Genomic DNA, 26945 nt, shown 5'->3' on the forward strand with positions numbered 1-26945 from the left:
ATGAAATTTGCAAGTTAATTAAATGATGTCTCATGGTTAATTAGTTCAGTTCTCTATATAATGTATAAAGGGTCTAAATACTTGCCTCAAACTCATATTTTTTAGTTCCTGTATATTTAAGCTTTTATATGTCAAATCATTATTATTAGATCTGGCAGAATTCATAGAAATTTCAAGTATAAGTGTTCAAATAAATTATAGGGATTAATCACCAATCATATCACTTTTAGATTATGCAAACGTAGATTTGCATATGCAACTTGTTCTATTCTGATCAAATTTACTTTCTTATATAACTTACTTTCTATAAAAGTATACAGTTTTTTGTACGTCAGAATAGACATTTCAGCAAAGAAGTTCTTAATATAGTTATTAGAAAATTCTTCACATTTTTCTTCTTCTCTTAGGTTCTTTAGACCATTTCCAGAGAAATCGACTCAGTTATTTTTTTATTTTTTAATTATTTGTTCATTTATTTATTTTATTTCAGCAAGTTCCAGTTTAACAACAGAAGAAAATGAAGCAGCTAAAGCTTGCCCTGTAGTCGATTCATCCCCATCCATCCAATCCAATCCAGGTATAGATTCATTCATTCACCATCTATAAACCATTCATTCTTTAATCTTTATCTATCCAATCCAATCCAATCCAGGTATAGTTTCATTCATTCATCCATCTATAATATATTCATCCTTCAAACCCCATCCATCCAATCATGGTATTCATTCATTCATGCATATTTCCTTTCATCCGTCCTTTCTTTCATCCCGATTTATTCTTCATCTCCATTCATCCAATTCACCCTTTGTATTAATTTATCCATTTATCCTTTTATTTCTTTATTAATTCATCCTCTCAAGTCTGGTCCTAATCAGTTCCTTTTCCCCTATTATTTATTTATTAGTCTGGAAGATAAGATTTTTTTGATAAAAGTCAACCCACATAATTCAAAATTTTGAAAGCAGGCCAGAAAATGCCTTTTTTTTGATGTCCCCTAAACAAAATGTGAAAGAAATTAGTCAAGGGGTCATGCGTTATGATTGATATATTTCCACTTTCCCTTTTTTATCTATACGTATTTCGATAATCCTTTCTAGGTCAGTCACTCAACTCTTCTATTCCTCTTCCCCTTTCTCCTCTTTTCTCTTTTCCCGATACTCCTTCGGCTGCTCCCTCTCCACCCCTTCTCCTCTGTACCGTTTAATGATGGTTATATTGTTGAACATCTTTTCTCATTGTAATCTAGATAAACCAACCGATATATTCGGTAGGTCAGATAGATAAACCAACCGATATATTCGGTAGGTCAGATAGATAAACCAACCGATATATTCAGTAGGTCAGAAAGATAAACCAACCGATATATATTTGGTAGGTCAGATAGATAAACCAACCGATATATTCGGTAGGTCAGATAAATAAACCAGCCGATATATTAGGTAGGTCCGATAGATAAAGAAATAGAAAACCATAAGACGTTAGAAGATAGTTGAGTGAGTGAGTGAGTAAGTATTCCCCAGTGTTAATCCTAGATAGGATCAGACTTCAAACCATCATCATAAATAAGTTCTTCTTCTCCTGTATATGCAAATATAATTCAACCATGCTTAAAGGGACTGTAGAGATAATATCAAGTGACTCCAAGTGAGTCTGATTCACAACGAAAGAATGAAGAATCAAAATTAAGTTAGAAATGTAATTTTTTCCGCTCCTAAAATTGTTTTCTTGGAAGGTTGTGTTACATCCTCTCCCTCCCCCTCCAACCCCAACCCCTAACCCAAATTTATAAACTGTTTTTTAATTTGGAGGGGGGGGGGTTAAGTGATAAGAAATATAGGTGTTTAAGCATCATTGCACCGTCTTTTGCATTCAAATATGTGTTCACTCCTCCTGCCAATGCGATGTTTCGGCTTTTTCTGTTAAACGTTTAATCCTGAGTAAAAACGTGGCAAGTTGTTCATTAATTACACTAATAAGTGGTATTAGTTGATTGGGGGCGGAACTGTTTTTAGCAAATTACACGGAAGGATTCTTTCTATATATCTCAATTAATATTAATAAATTTGGACTATAATTTACTGGTTTTTATTTAATTATCTATCTATATCTTGCTGATTCTCCGGCCATTTATTTCTTTAATCTTCTATTGATGTTATACAAATATCTATGTCTTTCTTTTTAAATATATCGTTGAGTATAGTGCAAGGTTTGATTTATCATTTACCATAAAAAATTCCTGGTTAATTCCCAAGAGACCCGCTTTAGAATTTTAGTTTTCTTTCATAAAAATCACACAAGCCTTAAACAAAATTTATCTTTCTACCTTAATTTATCTATCTAAATCTATCTATCTAGCTATCTATCTTTTCATTTAAATATCTATATATCTATTCATTTATCTTTTATCTAAATCTCTTTTTATCTAAGTCTATAGATAAATCTAAATATATCTATTTATCTATCTATGTATGTATTTCTATGTGTATGTAGGTCTGGAAAGTGTCCTGGAACCCCGGAATTTACCTCCAGATGGTTCTAGTTTCCGAGAAATCAAGCTCAAGGATAAGATGGCCGTCCTGGTTCCTCCCTTCGGATACCTTAACCTACAATTCTTCCATCAGGTATGTACGCATAACTACAACTGTACAGCATATGTACAATTGTAAAATTGTACGGGAAGAAATAACCTTTCTTGGTTACAGCGTTGTTAAAAAATATATTTTTTATTATTTCATGGTACAGGACAATAAAGTTCAATACAGTGCAGTACAGTACAGTACAAAAAATACAGTACAGTGCAGCACAGTACAGTACAGTACAGTATTGTATTGTACTGTTGTATTGTCCGGTACTATGAAATAGTAATAATATTTTTTGCAGTACAATAAAATAAAAGTACGAAAATCAATGCTTTAATAGTGAAACCTGTAAATTTCAGCATGATAAATTAAGATAATGTATATTCAGATAAACCTATTTAGAAGATAAGTGTTTTAAACCTAATCTAATCTAGATACCTCTAAAGTATATATCAAGCATCCATTTATCTATCTATCTAATTTAATTAGTTCTATCTAACTATCTATCTAATTTGATAAGTTCTACCTTTCTGTCTAAAGGTTAGCTTTAAGTATCTATCCTATTTATTAAATTTAGTCCGTTATGCTTCAACAATTTTATCTAACTGATTTCTTCTATATCTATCTATCTATCTATCAATCTATCTATTCTATCGTTTTAAGTAGGTTACTAGGCGTGTATTCAGGAATTTCTATTTATATAAAAGAATAAATTGTCGGGATAATTAAAATAAATTAAAATAAATTTTAGAAGGAAATTTAGATTACTAGACCAGAAAATCGCTGTGAATTCAAACAATAAAGTAAAATACATATGAGGGATCGAAAGAGTTTATAATAAAAGACGAAGAATTATAAAGGAATATTTTTCATGGAAAATAATAATTAATAAAGGTTTTGTGATAAAGCGAATAATAAATAAGATGACTAATCATAAAAGAAAGGAGTGGGTAGGAAAAACGATAAGGAAAGAAAAGATGGTACAAGAAGATAATTCGTAGTTCGGAATAAAGATTCCTAGATCTTGTGATTCAAATGTCTTCGTTCTCTTCCCCTTCTATCCAATGTTAAACTACTTTTTCTTTTAAGTGTACAATGTACTATATATATTATATGGGCCCGACACTTTAAGCAGGAGGGATTTAGACCCAAAATTGAGAAAATAAACCTCTCAGAACATAAACCACTAAAATCATATTTTCTTCACAAAATAAATGGAAATTCGGTTTATTTTATAAATTATAACTTTGCTAATTTGAATTAGGAAAAAATATTGATCATGTTAGAATTTGGTGAGAAGAAGGACTGTTTGGATATTCAAGAGAACTGATTTTTTTAAAGGATTTTCTATTTTTAGGTCAATACTGCTTCAGAATATATTTTTTTAATACTCTTTTTCTTAAATAGTACCTGCGATTTTCTTATTTTCGCATTTATTTATTTTTCTATTTTTTTCTTTCTATATTATTTCCTAATCTTCTATTGTGTTCATCTCTCATTTGGGATTTTTGTATCTTAATTTTTCTTTCCTCATTTTCTTATTAATATGTTTTTATAATTTTTCTTTTATTCACACACTTTTTTGTTATAAACTAATACCTTATTTGTGCCGTGTTTCAGGAGTCTCGAAAAGTTAGCATTGAAGTGTGGGTGCCTCGCGGCTCATCATTTGCACTCTATGCACGCCGAAACGCGCTTCCAACTCACACCAAGTACAACTACATTCTGCTTATTTCCGGCTCAAAGGATAGACAACCAAGATCGGCGGTAAGACTTTAATTATCAATTGAAAAAAATATTTTTAAAATATTGTATATAGAAAAGTTTTGAGAATTTTCATCAGAGTTCAAGGATTTTCTTCTCTTTCTATAAAGATACCTCCTTAGTATCAATTTAGCAGGAGCTTCTCTCCAGAGATTAAACTCTTAGATCTTATATTTAACTCCAGACTGGTTCAAGAGGGGGTATATCAGGGGCGTAGCTTAGTTCAGGCTCAATATTAGCAATGTCGGGGCGAATGTCAGCTTTGTCGAGGCGAATATTAGCTTTTTCGAGGCCAATGTTAGCTTTGAACAGATGAATGTTAGCTTTGAACAGATAAATGTCAGCTCTGAACAGATTAATGTCAGATTTGTCGAGGCAAATATTAACTTTGTTAAGGTCGAATATTTGCTTTGTCGAAGCGAATATTAACTTTGTCGAGGCGAATATTAACTTTGTCGAGGCGAATATTAACTTTGTCAAGGGTGAATATTAGGTTTTTTGAGGCGAATATTAGCAATGTCAAGGGCGAATATTAGCTTTGTCGAGGCGAATATTAGCTTTGTCGAAGCGAATATTAGCTTTGTTGAGGGCAAATATTAGTTTTGTTGAAGGCAAATGTTAGTTTTGTTGAGGTCCATTATCAGTTTTGTTAGGAACTGTATACAGGAACGCCCAACTCAGATATTCAGTAAATTGTGTACTGTACACTGTGGAAGGAATGTAAACCAACCCAGTGCCCCCACAGAATTTGAAGGGAAAGGACTACAGCTCTGATGAGATATTGCAGTCCAACAAAAAACAAGTTATTATATCAAGTTAGAGCGAATACTTATGATTTTTGGCAATAGCAATCTATTCTTATGCCACCCCTTGGGCCCTTTTCCCTCAAACATGATGCGTTGCCCCTGAATTCTTTGTTTTGATCTCCTCCCAGTGCAGTACACAGATTTGACGCATCAGATATGGTGGTTCCTGGTCTATATATTTCTTGGTTGAGAGTAACTTTTGCTTAATTGACGGCGAAAATTAGTGAGTCTCATTTTAATTATTAGAGTAATATTTAATTTAGCTGAGATAATATTGTTTAAATTGTTAAAGAAACAAAGAAGCTTATGAAGGACGAAAAATCATACTTCAGAGAACCATTTTAAAAGTTAAACTCTTATATTGGAGCAAAATTCTTACTTTCTATGGTAGTTTTTCAGCAATTTTATCCTGTAGGTTTAAGGCAAGTTTTATCATCCTCTTGACTCCCCCCCCCCCTCTCCGTCCATTCTGACCCCTTGAGACTCCTTTCGCCTTTTCACTAAGACATTTTCATTTTCCTGGTATTCCCATGTTCATCTGTAGTTTCTTCTTTCTTAAATATCTAGTAGACACACACACAACTGTCGAGTCTGTAGTTTTTGATAGTTTAGAGTTGTTGATAGATAGATGCATGTATTAGAAGGTATTTATATTTATTGGTATTGGTTAATATATCTATATCTATCTATCTTGTGAGGTAGCTTCATATATGTGAAGTTAGGTTAGAGATGGGCTAGCACAAAGTTCATATAGATAGATTAGAGATGGGCTAGCTCTAAGTTCATATAGTTAGGTTAGAAATGAGCTAGCACTAAGTTCATGTAGATAGGTTAGATATAGGATATAGCTATCAATGTTGTGGACTTTGGATATCTTAGCTATGTTACATACCACCTCTCTATACCTACCTACCTACCTACCTACCTACCTACCTACCTACCTACCTACCTACCTACCTACCTATGAATATATTCGATGTTTTGAAGAAAATATAAATAATATAAATAAAAAACCGCAGACTGAAAATGATGGATAGATGAATAGAAGGCAGTGTCCTGATAAGACAGTGTCAGGGCCGGACCATAGTAGACACCATTTGCATGACTTATTACTTTTATATTTTCGTGGTTTAGAACTTGTAATACAAACACATGGCCTTGTAAGTCCATTAACGGTGTTCTGTTTGCTGTGCAGCAAATAAATGGAAATCATGAAACTTGCTTTTCTGTCTTGCAGAAAATTGACAAATTGATGGATTTTTTATTGAGTATTATTGAAGAAAGGATGGAAGGGTTTCTGTTATTTTAGCAGGAATATTTTGCATAAATATATGTAAAGCATGGAGGCGGGGGGATTGGCTGAATAAATATAGATTGGAAGAAGAGAAAACAGAAAAATATAATTAAGAAAGAAAAGAGAAAACAAAATATTATAGATTTGATAGAAAAGAGAAAACAGAAAAATATTAACAAGAAAGAAAAGAGAAAACAGAAAAATATGGATAAGAAAGAAAACAGAAAACATAAAAATATGGATTAGAAAGAAAAGAGAAAATAGAAAATATAGATTTGAAAGAAAAGAGAAAACAGAAAAACACGGAAAAGAAAGAAAAGAGAAAACAGAAAAATATGAATAAGAAAGAAAAGAGAAAACAGAAAAATATGAATAAGAAAGAAAAAGGAAAACAGAAAAATATGGATTTGAAAGAAAAGAGAAAACAGAAAAATGTGGATTGGAAAGAAAAGAGAAAACAGAAAAAAATGGATTTGAAAGAAAAGAGAAAACAGAAAAATATGGATTGGAAAGAAAAGAGAAAACAGAAAAATATGGATTTGAAAGAAAAGAGAAAACAGAAAAATATCGATTTAAACGAAAAGAGAAAACAGAAAAATAAGGATTTGAAAGAAAAGAGAAAACAGAAAAATATGGATTTGAAAGAAAAGAGAAAACAGAAAAATATGGATTGGAAAGTAAAGAGAAAAGAGAAAAATGTGGATTGGAAAGAAATGAGAAAAGAGAAAAATGTGGATTAGAAAGAAAAGAGAAAACATAAAAATGTGGATAAGAAAGAAAAGAGAAAACCGAAAATGTGGATTGGAAAGAAAAGAGAAAAGAGAAAGATGTGGACTGGAAAGTGTAAAAAGGAGGATTGTCAACAAACTTAGACAAAAAGTTAAATGTATCAGCTAGGAACGAAAAAAAAGCAATGAATGATTTTTTTCGAAAAATTAAACAAAAAAAATTCTAGATCAAAAAGAGGGAAATGGATTGATGTTGAGAAGAAGGTATGTAAAGAAAAAACAAAACGAAAAGTACAAAGAAACTAACTAAATATTTAATATCAACCAATTTAAAATGTCGTTTAAGGTTAAGAAACGACAAAACTTTGGAAAAACAGTTTAAAGAAGAAAGTATAATCTTTCCTTAAAAAAATCCGAATTTAAAATAAATACTATTTCCTTAGTAGATTCGTGTATGAAATATGGACCTAGATAGCATATATCAAGCTGATATGATTTTATATTCTGCCCACCAGAGTAATCTGGTTAGCTCTAGAATAGATGAATAATACGACAGAAAATTTATTCTTTAATATCTCAAAAGAAATATATTTTTATATATATACGAGATCTGAGCTGAAAACTTTAGAATGGTCGATATCGAGAACAATGTTTGATCTTTTTTTAATCTCCAGATTAAATAAGGCTTGTTTTCCTCTTGTTATTAATCTTCAGATTAATTAACCTATCGGGATTAAGGATTTATCATTCTAAAGTTTTCAACCCAAATAACTCAAGAAATAAAATTTTTTAGATTAAAAATACTGAATAATTAGTAAGTAAAGCTATATAATTATTTTTATCTTTACAATAAAGTTCTTTGCAAATATATATATATTTATATATAATATGTTATGTTAGCTATAACTGGCCAATTTGTTTTTCAGGAATCCCATTAGGCTAAAAAAATTCGAAATTTTTTTATTTTGAATATTTTCGCAAAGTACTTTTTTGTTTATATTCCATGGGCATCGCCGGGCAATTCAGCTTGTGTTAAATTAAGTTTTATGTTCAAAGACTATAAAAGTGTATCCAAGGTTTACATTTCTATTTTATTTTGTAAACTTTTTATTCTTGAAATGTGTACCGGTCGCAAGTGGTGAAATCCTAGGAGAATAAAGGATGTCAGTTTTTCTGACTAATGTTTACAAACTTTTGTGTACAATCATCTCTCACAGCAACGCCTAAGGGAGGGGGATTCTGAATTTTAAATAATGTCAGAATATTCTCCGCTGATATTTTTTATTGAAACTGGTGAAACTTGGCTTAAAATGCGCCAAACACAATGACATATTTAAATCTGCAATTGTTTAATCTCGAGATTTGTAGGAAGCGCCTTAAAAGCAAAAATGTATATTAAATTTATGTCTTTTGTTTAATTCAACAATAAGAGAAGGAGCATGTACAAGGATGTATGTTTATTTTGAAATTCTATGAAATGGTCAGAAAAACTAATACAGTATGTGTTACTACACTTTACATATTTTCTTGAAAGTGTAAAGTTGAATAATCTATTTTATTATTGATAATAAAAGTGTGTCTTAGAAGAAAAAATTGAAGAAAAAAACTTTTAAAAAAATTCTTTTGATAATTATCTTGAATTTTATTTTTTATTTTAAAATTAAACATTTTTTTATTTTTCTCAATAGTTATTGTTTGTTCCCAGGGACGTGTTCAGAGCAGTGAAAACTTGTACCTGGAGGAGGGACACTGGTTTGTATCCTTGTATAATGATGATGGGGAGCCTCAGCCTGTTGAGATATTGCTCGCAGACTCACAGGGAGCAGGTAAACTAGCCAGCACAGCAGATGCCATTGATTCAATTCGAATATGATTGCTCAACATTCCACGTGAGGAATTGAGTCTTTTCCACATCATCAACGTTTCTAATTCTTATATCTTTAAAGCTCGATGTTCTAAACCTTCAATATTTTAAACTTAAATTATTTGAATTTACAGTTTGAAATATGTAAGGTCTACTACATAGGGTTGCCAAGATATTGCTATGAAAAAGTCGGAGTTTGTGGCAAAAACTCAATTCCCTTAAAGTGACCCTCATGTTCAAGAAAGATCCACAATGATAGCTTTTAAACCTTTGTCGGAGTAAAAATGCTGAAACCATCCATGTTTTTGTTACTTAAAAAAGGAGTCGATTGTTTGCCACCAACTCCATATACCTTTGCAACCCAATATTTCAAACTATTAAAAAATTTAAGTTTGAAATATCAAAAGATTGTACCATCAGGTTTTAAAGATCAGAAGATTTAAGTAGAAAAAAATCAATTGTTTTAAAATATTCAATTAGGGTTTGCGGGTTTATGCACCTCAGTCAAGGAATAATATAATTGAGAATTTCTTTCTTTATTGAAAAGACTTGTTATTCAGAAAATATTTAAAAAGACACAATGGTAAACCAGGCATTAACTCTTAATTGACATTACAATAAGAAAAACTCAAGGATTTGTTTATATAACATAATTTCTTGTTACCTAGACGGATGTGGGAACGATTGCAATGGCCACGGCGACTGCAAGAACGGAAGATGCAATTGTGATCCGGGATTCGATGGAGAAAACTGCACAGAGAGTAAGTTTAAAGAACTTTTAACAAAATTTCTGAAAAAGATTAAGTGTCTGTCTATCTCTGATTCTGTCTGCCCGAAGGATTTACTCTTTGAATATTGATCTCTGATAATAAATAGAACCCCAACTGATCTAGACAAGACCGGAGTAATGTTTCGAACCAAATTCAATTCCTTCTCTATCTATGTAAATATTCATTCTCTAGTTTATCCAAACTCCAGGGGTGTTTATTCTTTAGAAATCGTTTCCCCTATACCCCCCCCCCCCGTATTTTAGCAATGTTTGATGTCCAATTTTCTTTTTTCCCTCAAATCTTTGAAAATCTATCTTGAAAATAAATATATATCCCTTATAAACTCATAGCTAGCTATATATTTACAAAGGATAGTTTCTTCCTCTGAAATTATAGAAATCTCTTGAATGCTCTGATGCGATCCTTCATGCTTCTTACACCATAGTAACTAAATACATTTATTTACCCTGTAATACAAAGAAATATCATGACCATTGAGGATGAGAAATTTATGACCTTTTTATGATTAAAATTTTCCTCTTTAAAATTCATCTTTTCCACATGACTGTGTGAATTTACTTTCCGGCGAAGATAATTAAAAAAAAATTTACAGAAATTTTCTAAAATCATTTTGCTTGAGGAATCTAAATCTTAAAAATATATAGTTCTTGTTTTTTTCTTTTAAGGATATATATTTATTTTTTAGAATTTTCATGTTGTAAAATATCAGTCTAAACTTTTTAATTTCTTTGAAAAAAAATAATGGCCTGAAAATATTAAAAAATAGGTTCTTTTCTGGAAAGTATATACAGTCCTGAAACCCTTTAAAGGAATTGAGTCTTTGGAACAAAATCAAATATTTAAACCTCAATATGTTTAGAACACGATGTTGTAAACCTTTGATATTTCAAACTCAGATTATTTGATCTAACTGAATTCATAGTTTGAAATATCTAAGGTCTACAACATTTGGTTCCAAATATATAGTGATTAGAAAATCAGAGTTTGTGGCAAAGACTCAATTCCTTTCTGAGTTACTGAACCCTAGAACTCTAGAAATTACCCCTGAAATCGGATATGGGACTCAAGTCTGGAATTTGTAAAGAAAACATGCAAAAATAAGGAAAATAACCTTGAAATTCTAATTTACAATTTGAATTGATTTCAAGAATTTAAACAACACATTTCAGCACACTCAATGCAAACTATTTTAGTTGAATAATTTAATGTCAGAATCAATTAGGATTTAATTCTGTAGAACTCAGATATATTCTTTATACTTTTCATATTTCATAATTCATTTTTAACATAAAACTAAATAATTTTGTATCAGGCAATAATTTTTAAAGACATTTTTAAAATTAATGATTCTACAAAATGTTTCCATTAAGTTTTAATTTATTTATTACTTTTTTGATCTTATTTTAACTATTTCATGCATATTTTTTTCAGAAAAGTATTTGATAAACATTCATTTAAAAATAAAATAAAAATATGTAGATATCTATCATATGTATATATATTTATATATAAAGTAGTAATCTCTGTTTTTTAGTAAATCCGATCATTACTCAGGAACTGCTTTGGCTGATTTGCCTCAAATATTTGGATAAGGAACTCGGTAGAACCATGAAGTTAAAATATTCTATGAAGATTGAGTAGAAGGATTGAGTAGAAGGATTGAGTAGAAGGATTGAGTAGAAGGATTGAGTAGAAGGATTGAGTAGAAGGATGTAGAAAAAAATTAAACTCGGTTCACTTCTCTAAAGTCCAGAATTCAAACAATAAATCAAAACAAAGAAGTCATTTTTAATATCATCTCCTAGCCTTACACTTCGTTACCCCGTGCCATCTGTGGGGGCTGGGAGAGCGTGATATTGGGTGTCCAAAAAAAAGAAATAAAAAAGCTTTTATTTCAAGAAAAACATAAGTGAAACATCTATAACAATTTTACTCAGAATTCATAAATATCATTTGAAAAAAAAATATTTGTGTTTTCTGTCAAGTGTATTTTCTGAGGACACCTGGTGGAAAGAAGTTGGATTTCAATTAGAGGATATTTTGAGCTGAAATGAAAGAGTGTCGTGTGCGCCATATTGTAGTATTATTCATATACTGGGTTATATTTCTTCCTCTTTTTTTTTTGGGGGGGGGCAAATTTTTGCTAAATTATCTTAAACCAATTTGCTACAAATACATTATTTTAAGCTTGTATCATTACAGCTCTGCTGCTACACTAAAGGAACTGAGTTTTTGCTACAAACTCAAATTTTTAATCCCAAAACCCTTGCAACCTATTGGGGTAAATCTTTGCTATTTCAAACTTGTATTTTTTATCTGAAAGAATTTGTAGTTTGAAATATCAAAGGTTTCCGACAGTGGGTTTCAACAATATATGAATTAGAAAATTAGAGTTTGTTGCAAAAACTTTTTTTTCTTTTTGTACACCCTGTATAATGATTTGCTCACCCTTTAGTTGTTGAGTGCATCTTTTTAAATACTTCTTTCCTGTCTTGTATTTCCGATAAGTAAGAGTATTGGTTTAACTGACTTCAAGGATACTTAGAACTCTTTCTAACTTTTCATCTATCTATCCATCTATCTATCTATCCATCTATTTGTCAAACTATCTGTCTTTCTGTTCATTAACATATATATCAATAGTTCTGTCTACCTATTTATCTATGGTATCCGATAGTTCTATCTACCTATTTATCTATGGTATCCAATTGTTCTTTCTTCTTTTTTATATATTCTTGGATTCCAACGTATCGATCTATTCAACTCTGTTCTCTCGAGTTCTTTGTTTCAAATCTATTTCCCTGTTTCTCAATTTACTTAACATGTTTAGTCATCTAATATACATCCATCTTTATTGATATATATATATACACACGTACTATCCATTTATCTATCTATTTATATATCTATCTATATGCCTGTCTGTCTGTCTATCTATCTATCCATCTATCCATCTTTCTATCTTTCTATCAATCCATCTATCTACCTATCTAACTATCTATCTATCTTTCTATCTTTCTATCTTTCTATCTACCTATCTATCTATTTATAGATATATCTATCTATCCATCCATCTATCTATGTTTTTGTCTATCTATCTATCTATTTATCTGTCTATCTATGCATCTACCTATCTATCTATCTTTCTATCTATATATCTATCTATCTATCCATCTATCTATCTATCCATCTATCTATCTATTCATCTATTTATCTGTCTATCTATGCATCTACCTATCTATCTATCTTTCTATCTATCTAACTATCTATACATCCATCTATCTATCTATATATCTATCTTTTTATTTATCTATCTATCTATCTATCTATCTATCTATCTGTTTACCCTAATTTCCTTCTATATGTCCCTCTACAGCTTTAAAGGAAATAGAACCAAACAAATCTACTTTGTTGAAAGGGGAATACAACGATCTGAATTAAAACTGGTTGGTGGGGAGGGGAGGGGGGGTGGTATTGATCTCCTAAAAGCGTGAGTGAGGGGGGGAGGGGTGTGTATTAGTACAGCAAAGGTCCTGTTTAAACTGTTCAAATTTAATCCAGTAAAGAATACTAAATAATAAAAGGTGAAAGACTGGAAACTGCAAAATCAGCAGAAAAAAAATTTATTTCTACAATCTGTTCCTGTCTCTCTACCAATATATATAAAATGACACAGGGTTGGGTATTTTCAAATATTATTTGAGAACACTTTTAATGGGAAAAAATGTTTTTAAATGTTTAAATTCACAAAAATTGTAATTACTCAAGACGATCCTCTTTTTTTAATATTTTTGGTGAAAGAGAATCGTTTCTTAAACCTTTTTCTTCGTTCATCTAATTATATATCTATCTATCTATTCATCTATCTATATATTTATCTATCTAATTATATATCTATCTGTATATTTACCTATCTATGTATTTACCTATCTAATTAAATATCTATCTATCTATTTATCTATCTGACTAAATATCTATCTATCTATTTATCTATCTGACTAAATATCATGTTTCAGCAGACAACCTCTGCCTACTTAATATTAACTATGATGAACTAAAAAATGTTCTACCTTCCACTCATATTGCGGACAAGCTAGGGTTGATCGTAATCAGAGTACGTTGGTTGTAGATCAGCGTGAGATTTAGTGAGACCAAATTTTAGATTCCTCTCATCTTTTCTGCAACCGACAGTATTCAATAAGGATTCGATCTGAATAAAAAATCGACGGTAAAACATAAGCAGAAAAATATAGTAATATACGCTAAACATAAATCAATGTAAAATATTTTAAAAAGTTGCCATATTTTAACTTAACACTGATTAATTGACAGAAAAACGTCGCATTAAAATTATCGTCGAAATAAAAAAACATGTACCTTATATTTTCCTTGTATCTCGCAAAAAGTGGTTATATCCTGAGTCCGCGCCTTTTTAAAAGGACACCAAAACCATCTTTTATCCTTTCAATTTGAGCGCTTAACCGGGACTAAAATGCGTGGATTTCTTGGAATTAGGATTGTTAGACCGGCCCGACACAGAACACAACTTCAATACCAGCGCGGGAAATTTGAATCATACAACAAAATTGAAGACGAAATTTGAATCTCATAAAACAGAGTGAGTCAAAACTCACGAAACACTCCCCCGGGAGGGAAAAATTTCGTCCACACCAAGAGTTGGTACCATGTCTATTGTATTTCACGATCACGATAACGACAAATAATATACTAAAATCACTGAACATAATTTATTTCTATAAAACAAAAGACAACTTACAACAGATTTTAAATAATCTTGGCAGAAAAACCAACATATTCAGGACAATTTGTTCTGAATCAGATCTCAAAGCTATTAGTAATTGTAATCATAAGATCTGGAACAACCAAACAAATAAAACTTTAATCAACATTGCTGAAAAGAGAAGAGCAATACACAAGAAATCAAAACAAAAATAAAAAATCAAAGAAACTCTGAAAACTCGAACTCCAGGTCGACATCTTCCTCTCTACTCCGAGTCTCAACCTCCACAGAAGCAGCTAACTTCTGAGCGTCTGTCAATACCTTAACAGGTTTCTTCTTTCTTCCCTTTGACTTCCTCTTATCTGGAACGAGCTTTCTAGCTTTAGGTATTGGAAGATTAAAATCTTCCAAGAACATCTCTTCATCCACTTCCACAACCTCCAACATGACAGATCCATTCTCAGTATCTAAACCCATATCAGGCTTAGGATCACTAGTACTATCTCCAGACTTGATCTTAGCAGTTCCAGTCACCTCATTCTTATCACTATCTTCAATCTCAGACTCAGATGCAAATGGATCCACAACAGGTGCTGGATCCGCAGTTAAAACAGGTTCATTACTGACAACTGAAGATGGAGCCGAACCAGGATCAATCCTACAAGATTTACTCCTACCCCTTGATTGTGACCGACCTCGTGACTGAGACCTTGCTCTCTTTCGCTCCCTCTTTCTAGCTTGACTGGGAAGCTCAGGATAATACTCCCTCCATCTTGCACGTTCAACAGAATCCTGAGAATCAACCATCATTTGCAGATATGCAACCCTTTCATCCCGAATCTTCATCTCTTCTACAGCAACAGCTTTCTCTGCTTTGGCAACTTTCAGTTGCTCCAGCAGATCACCGGTCAACTTCTCTTCAACAATGCACACCCGCATTGCATGAATATTGAATATTCTCCGATACAAGAATCTAATCGCATCATAACAATTTTGATAGAATCTCCGGAAGAATTGGTTACTCTTGACATTCTTCAGAAAACTAGTAATTTCTCCAGGGTAAGTTCTAGCCCAGTGCAACAACACAAACTTCATAATTCTTCCAACCTGCTTAGAATATTGGAGAAATCCACTATACTTAGCCATAGGATCTACACCTTTAGGCAATGCCAATCCAGGATGAACAGTAAGACCAGCAGGAGCACCCTTAGATACAGCAACATTCCAATCAATCCTCCTCAGTCTAGATACAGAGAAACCAAATCGAGCATAGAGTAACATCTCTTCTGTTACCTCTCTGAGTTCAATACCAGAACCCCAACTAATCCTGGCTTTCCTGAGTATGGTGACTTGTCTCATAAAGTGCTCTCTAGGCTGGACAATAAATCGACATCCACCAGCAGTAAGACTGGGCCAATCCCCCAGCAATTCTAACCATATATTAATCCTTGGAGGCGGATCACTTGAAAGACGAGACGATGAATTGTACCTGTATCTCAGGGCACAAATCAACTCTCTGCGGGATTTAGCATTATAAACAGCATCTTGATGAACTTCAAGATTCTCTAGAGTCTGCAATATCCAATCTAGTAACCATTGTACAGCCTCAAGCTGATATACTTGGAGTTGATAACACACTATTTCCGGATCAGGACATAAATCTGCAATAATAATCCCAGTTAATATAGTGTATGTCATGTATCCAAATCGGAGGTCAGCTAGTGCATATATGCGCAATGACTCAGGAATCTCATTCCAGGGATATGCCCACTTAGAGTCTGCAGTGGAGACCATCTTATTCATTAGTAAGCCACACACTTGAGCAGCCATCGGCGTCATGGATCTGGATTGAAATTCATACCCACATAAGACAGATAATGCAGTGAGATCCACAAAACCACGAACTTTAACATCTCGGTCCACAAACATTGAATAATAATAAGCAAGGTCAGCGACATCTCCCTTGACCCCGAGACCTATACATACAGGTATGGTTTCAATGAAATCTATGATCTCTGGCTGCATCTTGATGGTTTTGACCAGATAACGATCTCTAGTATCACGTTCAAGATTGACAGAGATCATCAGTGCCCAGTTAAACCCATTTCCAAGCATTACTTTTACAGGAAATTGCATGGGACGGTCTTCAGAGCTTACCTCAGGGCGAATATCATCCTCAGGATCAGTAGCCTTTATCCTTGACTGAACACATGGAATAACACCGGTGATCCTGTAGATATCATATAATGTCATAGGTAATTCCTCATTATCCATTGATACAACATTAGATGGATAATGCTCTTGATCTTTCTTCCAAACCACCCAGAACCAGGATACAATATCATGTATCTCCGGAGCACTGGTAGATCCCACCACAATCTCACGTACTGTAATCTCACTGATCATTCTAAAGGATAGACCCCGATTCCTCCGAAAATCAGAGATCTCTTCACGAGTTGGATACTTCCAAGCATCCATTGCTTCTTGATAAACGCTTAGATATTCCAGTAACGGTGCCCCTTCTACAAAGTAATCATTGATATCATCTCCAATATAATAAACTTTTCTATCAAGTGTGGCATTGAGGAACTTATCCATACAAATTGCATCTCCATGTCGATTCATGTGAGGGGTATACTTCACACACTCCCTTATGATCATCTGTTTGTCAAATTTTTCACCAATCTTCCAGTAACATGTTGTTGGTTCTCTCAATAGAATATCTGATCTTGAACGAGTTGAATGTGCCCGCTCATCATCCAGTCTTGATCTAACAAACTCTCTCAAAGATTCCGAGTCAATCATGTTCAGCTTAGATGGCTGAACTAATGTAGACTTAGGTTTCCCCGGCTCCAATTTTGATCTGGAGCCATCCTGCTCAGCATCCGACCTGGATTCCTCTGGGTTTGATCTATGGACTGTAGGCCGACTTTCCTGACTCTCTGATCTACCAGCAATAGACCTATCTCTGTATTTTGTCTGAGGACATGAATTACTATACTGGGACTGATCATGATAGGATCGATAACCTTCATCACCTCGGTGATTCTGGTAATCATCCTGCCAATGTTGATTATCACCTTCACCTCCTAGATCCCTTCCATCATCCTGATAATAATCATCATATAGATGATATCTCCTTGATTTATCTTGTTCATAATCATTTGATTGAGGGTAATTAGATTCATAACCCCTCCAATCATTATCATCATATTGATCTCTATTGTATCTTGATCCCTCAGAATCCTTCCAGGATCTACTGTATCTCCTGAATAATATAGATTTAAAACATTTGTAACACCAATTTTTTAATATAACAGTGTGATTAGCCTTTATAAGGTTAGATGTGTTTATGCCAATAAGCCAATAAGAATGGTCCTGATTTGAATATTTTTCATAAATATTTTCAAAACTCAAGAGTGACGATATAAGTTTGTGGAACAACAAGGTAGGTATAAAATGGTTTGCCAAAACAGTAAGTACTTTGGTTATGTAGGTCAATAATTTCTCAGATATAGTTTGGATTGGTAAAATGATAAGAAAAAAGTAGTAACTTAAATCCCTCATCATAATTATTATGCCTAAATGACTACGGCTCAAACAATTTTTTGTGGTGATCCTTGGTGTTCATACACAACTGATCAATTGAGTAAATAATACTGACATCTCTCGGATTCCTAACTACCTCATTCATTATTGACAAACCTTTACCATCTGTTTTTACAAAGTATTTTACTGTTATCTTCCTAGGCTTAACCTCACTGACTTTACCAAGCTTCCACAAAACATCTGATTTTGAATATGACGAATCATTAAATACAAATAAAACCACATCTCCTATATTAGGCAAATCAGTAGATTTACTCCACTTATCTGGTTTTAGTGTTAACATATGAATGTTATCCATGAATATAGAGAACCATTGGGAATAGATTTCTCTATTTCTTTCCAAGATACGGGTTAGGTTTGGGTTCATATCCACTATGATACCAGAACCTTCCAGAGATCTATTATTATTCCTTCCAAGTTTTAACCTGTTGGCTGTCAAGATCTCAAAACCTAGGTTTGTTGACGAAGATGTATCACCCCTGGCCAGGGGAAGATCATCAATAGTTGATGATATCTTTTGAAATACCGTTTCCCATTGTAGTGCCGACATTGGAGATGTAGAAGAGACTCCAGTCCTCTCTAGAGTATCTCTAATTGTTCTTATTTTTCGCTCTACTCTTCCTCTTTCCTCATGACCTTTTGCTGTAGATACAATTACCTGTATTCCCATGGAATCATATACCTGTGCATCTACATCTCGAAGGGATAATTGTGAATGTTGCAGTGCTTTCAACTGTGTACCTGAGTCCACATAAATCTCTGCTGGTACTCCATATCTTGATGAGTGTCTTTCAATTGCAGAGACAATATCTTGTGTCTCAATACCCTCCAGGGCAAGTATGTTGGTTGCTCCAGTGAGTAAACAAACAAAAACTAGACCATATATTTTGACCCTAGCTCTCGACCTTTTGTAGGCCTGGCCAGGGAATCCATAACAAATATCCATCATCAATGAATAGTATGGCGGAGATATAGTATATCTTGGGCTAGGATGATCACTCATTTTTAGTTGAACTCTCTTTTTTTCGATCAATTTGCACCGTATGCATGTTTCCTTTATTCTTTTGACTAATGCACGAACTCCACCAAGCACCATCATTTCCTTGAATACTTGTTTCACAGTTGTCTCCACCCCAGCATGAGGGATTGTATTACAGTGGATTTCAATTATCCTAGCATAAACAATTGGAGAATCAATCAACAAAACAGGAATTGGGCCAGATATATGGTACGAATCAAAGAATGAAACTCCATCCAGATCTTTAAATTTGAATACACTTCCATCCGAAAAACGACCCTGAAAAAATAATATTGAATCCACTTCAATATATTTAAGCAGTTTTCTCTTAGGGATTTTCAGTTTCACAATCTGTGACTCATATCTGAATAAATATTCTTTTGAGCGGCCCTTGAATCTTCTTGACTTCTCAATTATTACTGACCGTTCACTATCACGCAAGTTTCCAATACTTGTTAGTCTTTGATGTTTTGATGCATTCTTGATATTATTTATAAACAACAATACAATGTTCAGTACTCTAATAGCTTTCCTCCATCCTAATCCAATAATATCTACTAGTAAACATATATTTTTCCTTGGATTATATGACTTTATTGATGACCCAGTAGCATGCACGGCCATAAATTCAGGATCTCCTAGAAAAGGCTCATCAAAGCACTCACTTTCAACCACCTTTTCTGTACTATAATCTATTGTTAACTCAGAGTACCTTGTGAGTGGCATCTCTAAAGTATCCAATCTCATCCATTCTAATCCTTGCTCCCAATTAGAACCTATTGATACATCTTGAACAGCAATCTCATGAGGTTTTGTCAATAAATCAGCAAGATTAAGCGTACCTTCAATATGATATAATGGTAATTGATCAGAATCAATTGTCCAATCAATTAATCTTCTTATCGTCTCTACTCTAGCTAATATAAATTGCCTTAATTTCTTGTTAACATTATGACACCAAGAGAGGGCAATCGTTGAATCAGTTATGTATATGACCTCGGAGACCTCATTTTGCAATGCTTTTTTCACTAGATAGCCTAGTTCTACCATCATTAGAATTGCAGACAGCTCGTTCCGCGGGATGGTAAATTTCATCAATTTTGATTTTGCTGCAATCATGGAACACGACCAGGTTCCATCTTTATACTTCCTTCCAGCATATACAATGGCTCCTCCAGCATTTGTTCCAGCATCACTCAAGCAAATAAGTCTCACGTCAGAAGAGGATTGAATATCAGCTGGGATTGGGGAANATTGAAGAACATCCATTGTTACAGAATCCATTCCTACAGTGGTTATCTCATGATACTGGTTACCTTCTGTAGGGCCCATATTAAACCGATATGATCCATAACTGGTTTTGACAGTACCACCACCAACTACAGTTAATGCTGTAGGTTTTGGAGAGATTAACTGGAGATTTTCCTTGATTGCAACTTTTCCATCAATTAGATTCACATTTGCTCCACTATCGAAAAATGTTAATACATCAGTATTTCCAACCTTTAGGATTTGCATTAGGTAAATACTGTGTTCTTTGCTTTCCGGGATGACATTACTTGACTTGGGGAACATTAATTCCCCGGTCCTGGTATCTATAGATGGGGTGTTTATACCTAATGTGGATGGAGTTACACAACAGCTGCACTCTGTTTTTGGGTGACATGGAGCTATACTATGAACCTGGAACATGAAATTTGCGGAGACTCTTAGGTTTTGTTTTGTTATAGAAGAGTGAATCTTTCCCAAATACTTCTCCATGATCCTATGGATATCAGAGAAATTTGCTCTTAATTCGTGATGACGCTCTTTCTTGCATAGTAATATGTTAAATGGAGCAAAACCTTTCTCCTGTGCGTACTCAATGCAACCTTGGCATACTAATGCATCTGGGACAGTATCTGCGAAATTACATCTCCGTGTAATGCAGATGCTTTTTGGCTTTAGACAACAGTAACATATGCGATTCACCTTTGTCTTCTCCCATCTCTCAGCTGGTTTCATTGTTAGAAATACCAAGCAATCAGCCATTTCATGATTGTGTCCTTCTAGTGGACAAGGGAATTTCAGACCAGGTGAGAACCATGGTTTTGCTTGGAAGGTGTTAGTAACGTGCACAGTAGTCTCTTCATCAGATGAGTACTGTACATTACTAGCCGTGAATGCCGATTTGGGTTTAGACTTAAAATGAGTTGAACTAGAACTACTACTGTTATTACCACCTTGAGTAGAATTAGATAAACCTTTGAATGGCTCCGCTATACTGCGTTCCGTTTCAACGTATTCCTTTAACAATGCAAAGGTATGTATCCCACACGGGTTATCCCAATCTAACTTCCTATCGGCAAACTTTCTACGCAATTGGTCTGAATCTTCGCCTGGTAAAATTCCAATCATTGATGATAATGTATTACGTGAGTATAATAATGCCTGCAGAACAGCTATAGGTATTTCTGGTACCTTGGATAATTTGTCCAGGCGTTGAATACCGGAAGCAAAATTGGAGAAAAAACACGACCTTTCTCTCTTATCTCCAAGGGTTGGTTTTTTGCCATTGACTAATGCCTTGACAACATCACTTATAATTCTATCCGCAGTGCCATATTCTTCTATCAATCTAGCCTTTATCTGTGCATAATTATCAGAGATGTCTTCCAGTTTGGCTTTAATTGGTTCAGACAGATGATTAAATAGTTGATAAGCCCTTTGTCTGGAGTTACCCCAGCCCATGAGTGCCATCTCAGCATCATCAAAGAATTCATATATTGTCTTAGCAGCATTATTTGTAAATACACCCAGGTGGTCAAGATTACCCTTACCAGTGGTACTCACGTGGGCTTCAGATCGTACATACAACTGCTCCATATCCAGGATCCAGTTATCTGCCTTTTCCAGTAGGTCATTTACATCAGTGCAGAAGGTGTTATCTGCCCCTGGGTACGCAACATACTTGAGCAAATCATCCCGACAGATTCGAGAATATTTGGTGATCTTGGTAACATCTTCCTTATTGCATTTTTTAATCAATGCCAAATCCGCAGTGTCGGTTATCTTTGTACTAATCAATTGGGAGATCAACCTGACAATTCTATCAATTCCAGCCTTTATAATATTTGCCTCATTAGATGATCTCATGGTATTTGTATTTGAACAATCCTGATTATGTTGAGCTATAGTAAGATTTATCTCCTGCGTCTTATCTACTTGGTCTTTAATATCAGCCACTAATTCAGTAAGATTTGATATCAGTTGTTCACTTATCTTACTTCTTCTATTAACCTTAACATGACCTTTCTTGATTAACTCAATCTCCTTTCTTACTTCTGTTATAACAGCACCAGGACTAGTCCTTTCTATATTATCCTGTATACCCTTCTTAACTATATCAGACAAATCTCCAGACTCAGTACAAATTATAGATTCATCTAATCTTTGTGCTAGTCCTGCAGCTTTCTTATCAATATAATCTTGAAGCTTTGAATCCACTTCGGAAATTGTAATAGTTAACTCGGTAATATCACTCCTATTCTTTATTGTCTGTGTCTCAACACTCTCAATCCTATCATTAGCTACCTTTATAGATTCTACAAGACCTGTAATCTGATGTTGTAAATGCTTACCAAGTGAGTCAATAGTATCTAACCTATTATTCTGCCTTTCTATACTGATATCTACCAAACTCTGAAACTTAGTAATAATTGGATCAACATAATCCTGAATATTTCCAGGATTATATGAAGATACTGAAGGATTTAAGTTACTATTTGTCCGCTGAGCATTATTAATCATGGACCTAATATTTTCGACAGATTTTATCAGTGGAGACTTAGGACTGAGGTTTGATATTAAATCAGAGGCTACATTTGGCTCACCCCGTACATTACTACCCGATATAATAGGTGATAGGTTAGGTGGTTGGTTATCTAAATTCTTAGACTTATCATTATCATTGTAAAATGCATCATCATTTTCTATAGAGCTATCTGAGGATGATCGGTGACTGTCACTTTGCAAACTGGGTCCCTTGTCTAAGGAATCTGCTTTTCGTTTAATTCGTTTTATAACAAATTGTAATTCCTGTACCTCATTGATTGTATTGACATCCACACGTCGTAACATAGCATTAGAGGAAACATCCCGGATTCGTTTAGAAAAAATATCAAAATCCCAGTGTATTTCTTGGATTGGAATCTCAGAGTTTGGCGCTAAAAATATTGTTTGCCAACTCTTAACATCCCGTATTAATTGAAGGCATGATTGCTTAGCAAACTTTTGGCGTTCAACAGCCCTTGTATCCAATTTAACTTGGAGACGGGTTGCAAGACCGGTGCCGAGCGGTGATTCAAAATAATCCTGATCCCCATCATGTATGGATAAATTTGGGTTTGATTGAAATCTTTCACTTGGGATATTACCTACACTTTGGATAATATTGGAACCAGTTTGCAAAGATGTACTGTTTAAATGGTCATGATCACCCTCAGAATTAGATCGACGACGAATATTACTGTCCCCAGACTCCCGAGGATTAGACATTTTACTAGATTTGAATACTAAACTTTACATAGTGAATGTAAAAATAGCGAGTATTGACTTTTAATCATTAATCTTTGATCTTTAATCTTTGAACTTTAATCTTTAATCTTTAAACTTTAATCTTTAATCTTTAATCTTTAATCTTCAACCAATGTATTTTCAGCTTGAAACTCCATTGATAATTGAGGCCTTTAACAGTCTTTAACTTCAGAATTATTTGCTTAAAAAGGTAAAAAACCGAAAAATATTGATCAAGGAACCAATGCTCATAAAAGGTATAAGATCGAATGTTTCAGCAGACAACCTCTGCCTACTTAATATTAACTATGATGAACTAAAAAATGTTCTACCTTCCACTCATATTGCGGACAAGCTAGGGTTGATCGTAATCAGAGTACGTTGGTTGTAGATCAGCGTGAGATTTAGTGAGACCAAATTTTAGATTCCTCTCATCTTTTCTGCAACCGACAGTATTCAATAAGGATTCGATCTGAATAAAAAATCGACGGTAAAACATAAGCAGAAAAATATAGTAATATACGCTAAACATAAATCAATGTAAAATATTTTAAAAAGTTGCCATATTTTAACTTAACACTGATTAATTGACAGAAAAACGTCGCATTAAAATTATCGTCGAAATAAAAAAACATGTACCTTATATTTTCCTTGTATCTCGCAAAAAGTGGTTATATCCTGAGTCCGCGCCTTTTTAAAAGGACACCAAAACCATCTTTTATCCTTTCAATTTGAGCGCTTAACCGGGACTAAAATGCGTGGATTTCTTGGAATTAGGATTGTTAGACCGGCCCGACACAGAACACAACTTCAATACCAGCGCGGGAAATTTGAATCATACAACAAAATTGAAGACGAAATTTGAATCTCATAAAACAGAGTGAGTCAAAACTCACGAAACAAATTCTCATGTCCTAAATATTGTTTGGCTTTATATAATTGTCACAATGCTTTGTTACTGCAGCTGTGCCTGTTTATCTATCTATCTCTGCCTGAATTGAATGCAATAAAGAACCTTTTTGCTAGGATATTGACAAGGAACCGAGGGGTAAAAAGTTATTTTATAGTTGGAGATTTTACTCTCTAATATAAACCAGTTTTAGTCAATTAAACCAGTTACTTTGTGATTAATATAAATTAAGTATTTTCTGTAAGATCTTCCGTTATTGTAGATTTTGTATATTAAAGGTGTCATTTGCACAATATTTCTGCATTATGGAAAATATTCGGTTCCATTTATTGCACTATAACAATAAATGCATAAATGCACCAAATTTCTGAAGTATTTTATAATTCAGAGGTGTTTAGTTTTCCCATTTAGGGTGTTCAGTTTTCCCATTCAGAAGTGTTTAGTTTTCCCATTTAGGGTGTTCAGTTTCCCATTCAGAGGTGTTTAGTTTTCCCGTTTAGGGTGTTTATTTTTCCCATTCAGGGGTGTTTAGTTTTCCCATTTAGGGTGTTTAGTTTTTCCATTCATAAGTGTTTAGTTTTCCCATTTAGGGTGTTCAGTTTTCCCATTCAGGGGTGTTTAATTTTCTTATTCTTCCTTTAAATCTGGTCGAAAGGGATGGAGATATCCTTGTTATTCTCTCTGAAAAATTTCCATTTTTCCATTAATTTCTCTGTAAAAGTGACTTGCGGATTCATGCAGTAAAGACAAGGACGGATAATGACACAATTTTTTCTATTTTAGACAGATAACGCCAATAGCTAAGGTTTAAATAATTCTGGTGTGAAACGGGTATGAAAGTCCTATTAATTACTCTAGCGGACAAAAATCTACTTTTTTATTTAAAATTTAGTTCGTTAAAATTGGAAAAACTAAATTTCCAGAAACATAAATTGTATGAGGGGAAGAGGAGAAGTAAACAGAAGTGTCAAAACCAGAGATTGGGCCTTCATTGATTTTTCTAATATTTTTGGGATAAATTATACGGAATGTATATAATTAAAAAATTTTTTACAAAATACAATCTTAGTAAAATTTTTGTAAAAACGTATAATTTTAAATATTAAAAAGATATTTTTTCTAATACTTATGAGCTCTTTTAGACATGCTTTGAAAATTTTATTTTTGATATATTTGCACTAATTCTAGTATTTGAGTTGTTTTTCTTAAACCTGTTAAAGTGGTCCATCTAATTCCTTTCATTGGTTTTCTATACTCTTATCCTTACTCTCTCTCTCCCTCTAAACCTCTTTATACCACTCAGTACTCCATTATTGAGAATAGGTCTTTATCCGTTCATTTCTCATCAAGTAGATACTTGATAACATTAGTCCAGGACTGGGATATATAGTGTTCTACTGGGGAAAGGTGAATGATCAAATGGGAGTGAAGTCCTTTAATTTGATTGATTTAAGCTCTTGAAAGTCAATTTGCCATTTTTTCCATTTTCGAAAAGTTATTATTTTCACTTTATAGATTTTTAAATTTTTTTCTTTAAATTTAGTAAATGGTAGGATTTAAAGGTTTTGTTTTGTATCAAAAGTTTGTTTATATTTGTTGTATCCCGCCCAAACCAGATAAACCCAATTGTATTTGCATATGTGAATGTGGAACTTGAATATATAATTATTTGGCTTAAATATTCATGAAACTGCGGACACTAAACTGCACCAAATATTTCTATATCGAAATCTGTTATAAACATTTTGATATGCTTGTATTCCTCCTTTTGGTAGAAATTTTATAAATTAAATTATACTTTTTTAATTGAGTCAATTAAATGCTTTTCCTTGACAATAACATTTTTGCGTTTCATTTGAAACAAAGAAAAACTAAATTTTTGTTTTCATATAAAGAATGGGCACAGATGAAAAGATCTCGGTTGATTTTTGTTTCTGAGATAAATATAAAAGAATACTTTCCCCTCTTGATAATATTCCTGTAATGGTTCTGGTCCAAATCTTCCAATTTCAGCCGAATGTCAACTTTTCGACTTCACCCCTTTCTACAATACCAGCCAACCTGATAATATAGGATATATAGAGAATAGGGATCAGATTGGATTTCAGAGGTCTACACTTTTGTATTGTTAATCCCTTTAGAAAGCACTAATCCAGGTCTAATGGATTAGGTAAATTAAATCAAAAATCTTTTAGATCAGAATTTAAGTCACAAAAAACTGTGCGAATGCTCCAACTTTTTTAGCGGATTAAGCATTCAGTCCCTGTAAATTTAAAGTCTTAGTTGA

General features: G+C 33.3%; 2 protein-coding genes across 2 annotated transcripts; one reads left to right on the forward strand and one right to left on the reverse strand.

Annotated features, from left to right (window-relative positions):
• Positions 1-490: 490 nt before the first annotated feature.
• On the forward strand, positions 491-9909 carry LOC111701219 (teneurin-m; the record flags this gene model as incomplete). The annotated part of the gene is given in 5 exon segments (XM_023472402.1): positions 491-577; positions 2491-2621; positions 4200-4346; positions 8877-8997; positions 9704-9909. Coding segments are annotated over 5 exon segments (677 nt in total), but the record flags the coding sequence as incomplete, so codon positions are not given.
• A 3987-nt stretch (positions 9910-13896) lies between these two features.
• On the reverse strand, positions 13897-24590 carry LOC111701218 (uncharacterized). The gene is made up of 4 exons (XM_023472401.1): positions 24388-24590; positions 24081-24220; positions 14204-17835; positions 13897-14036 (listed from the first exon to the last, which is right to left on the reverse strand). The coding sequence occupies exons 2-3, from the start codon at positions 24089-24091 to the stop codon at positions 14787-14789; spliced, it is 3060 nt and encodes a 1019-aa protein (XP_023328169.1). The 5' UTR covers positions 24092-24220; positions 24388-24590; the 3' UTR covers positions 13897-14036; positions 14204-14786.
• Positions 24591-26945: the final 2355 nt, after the last annotated feature.

Source organism: Eurytemora carolleeae, unplaced genomic scaffold (genome assembly GCF_000591075.1).
Source record: "Eurytemora carolleeae unplaced genomic scaffold, Eaff_2.0 scaffold175, whole genome shotgun sequence".
NCBI lineage: Eukaryota > Metazoa > Arthropoda > Copepoda > Calanoida > Temoridae > Eurytemora > Eurytemora carolleeae.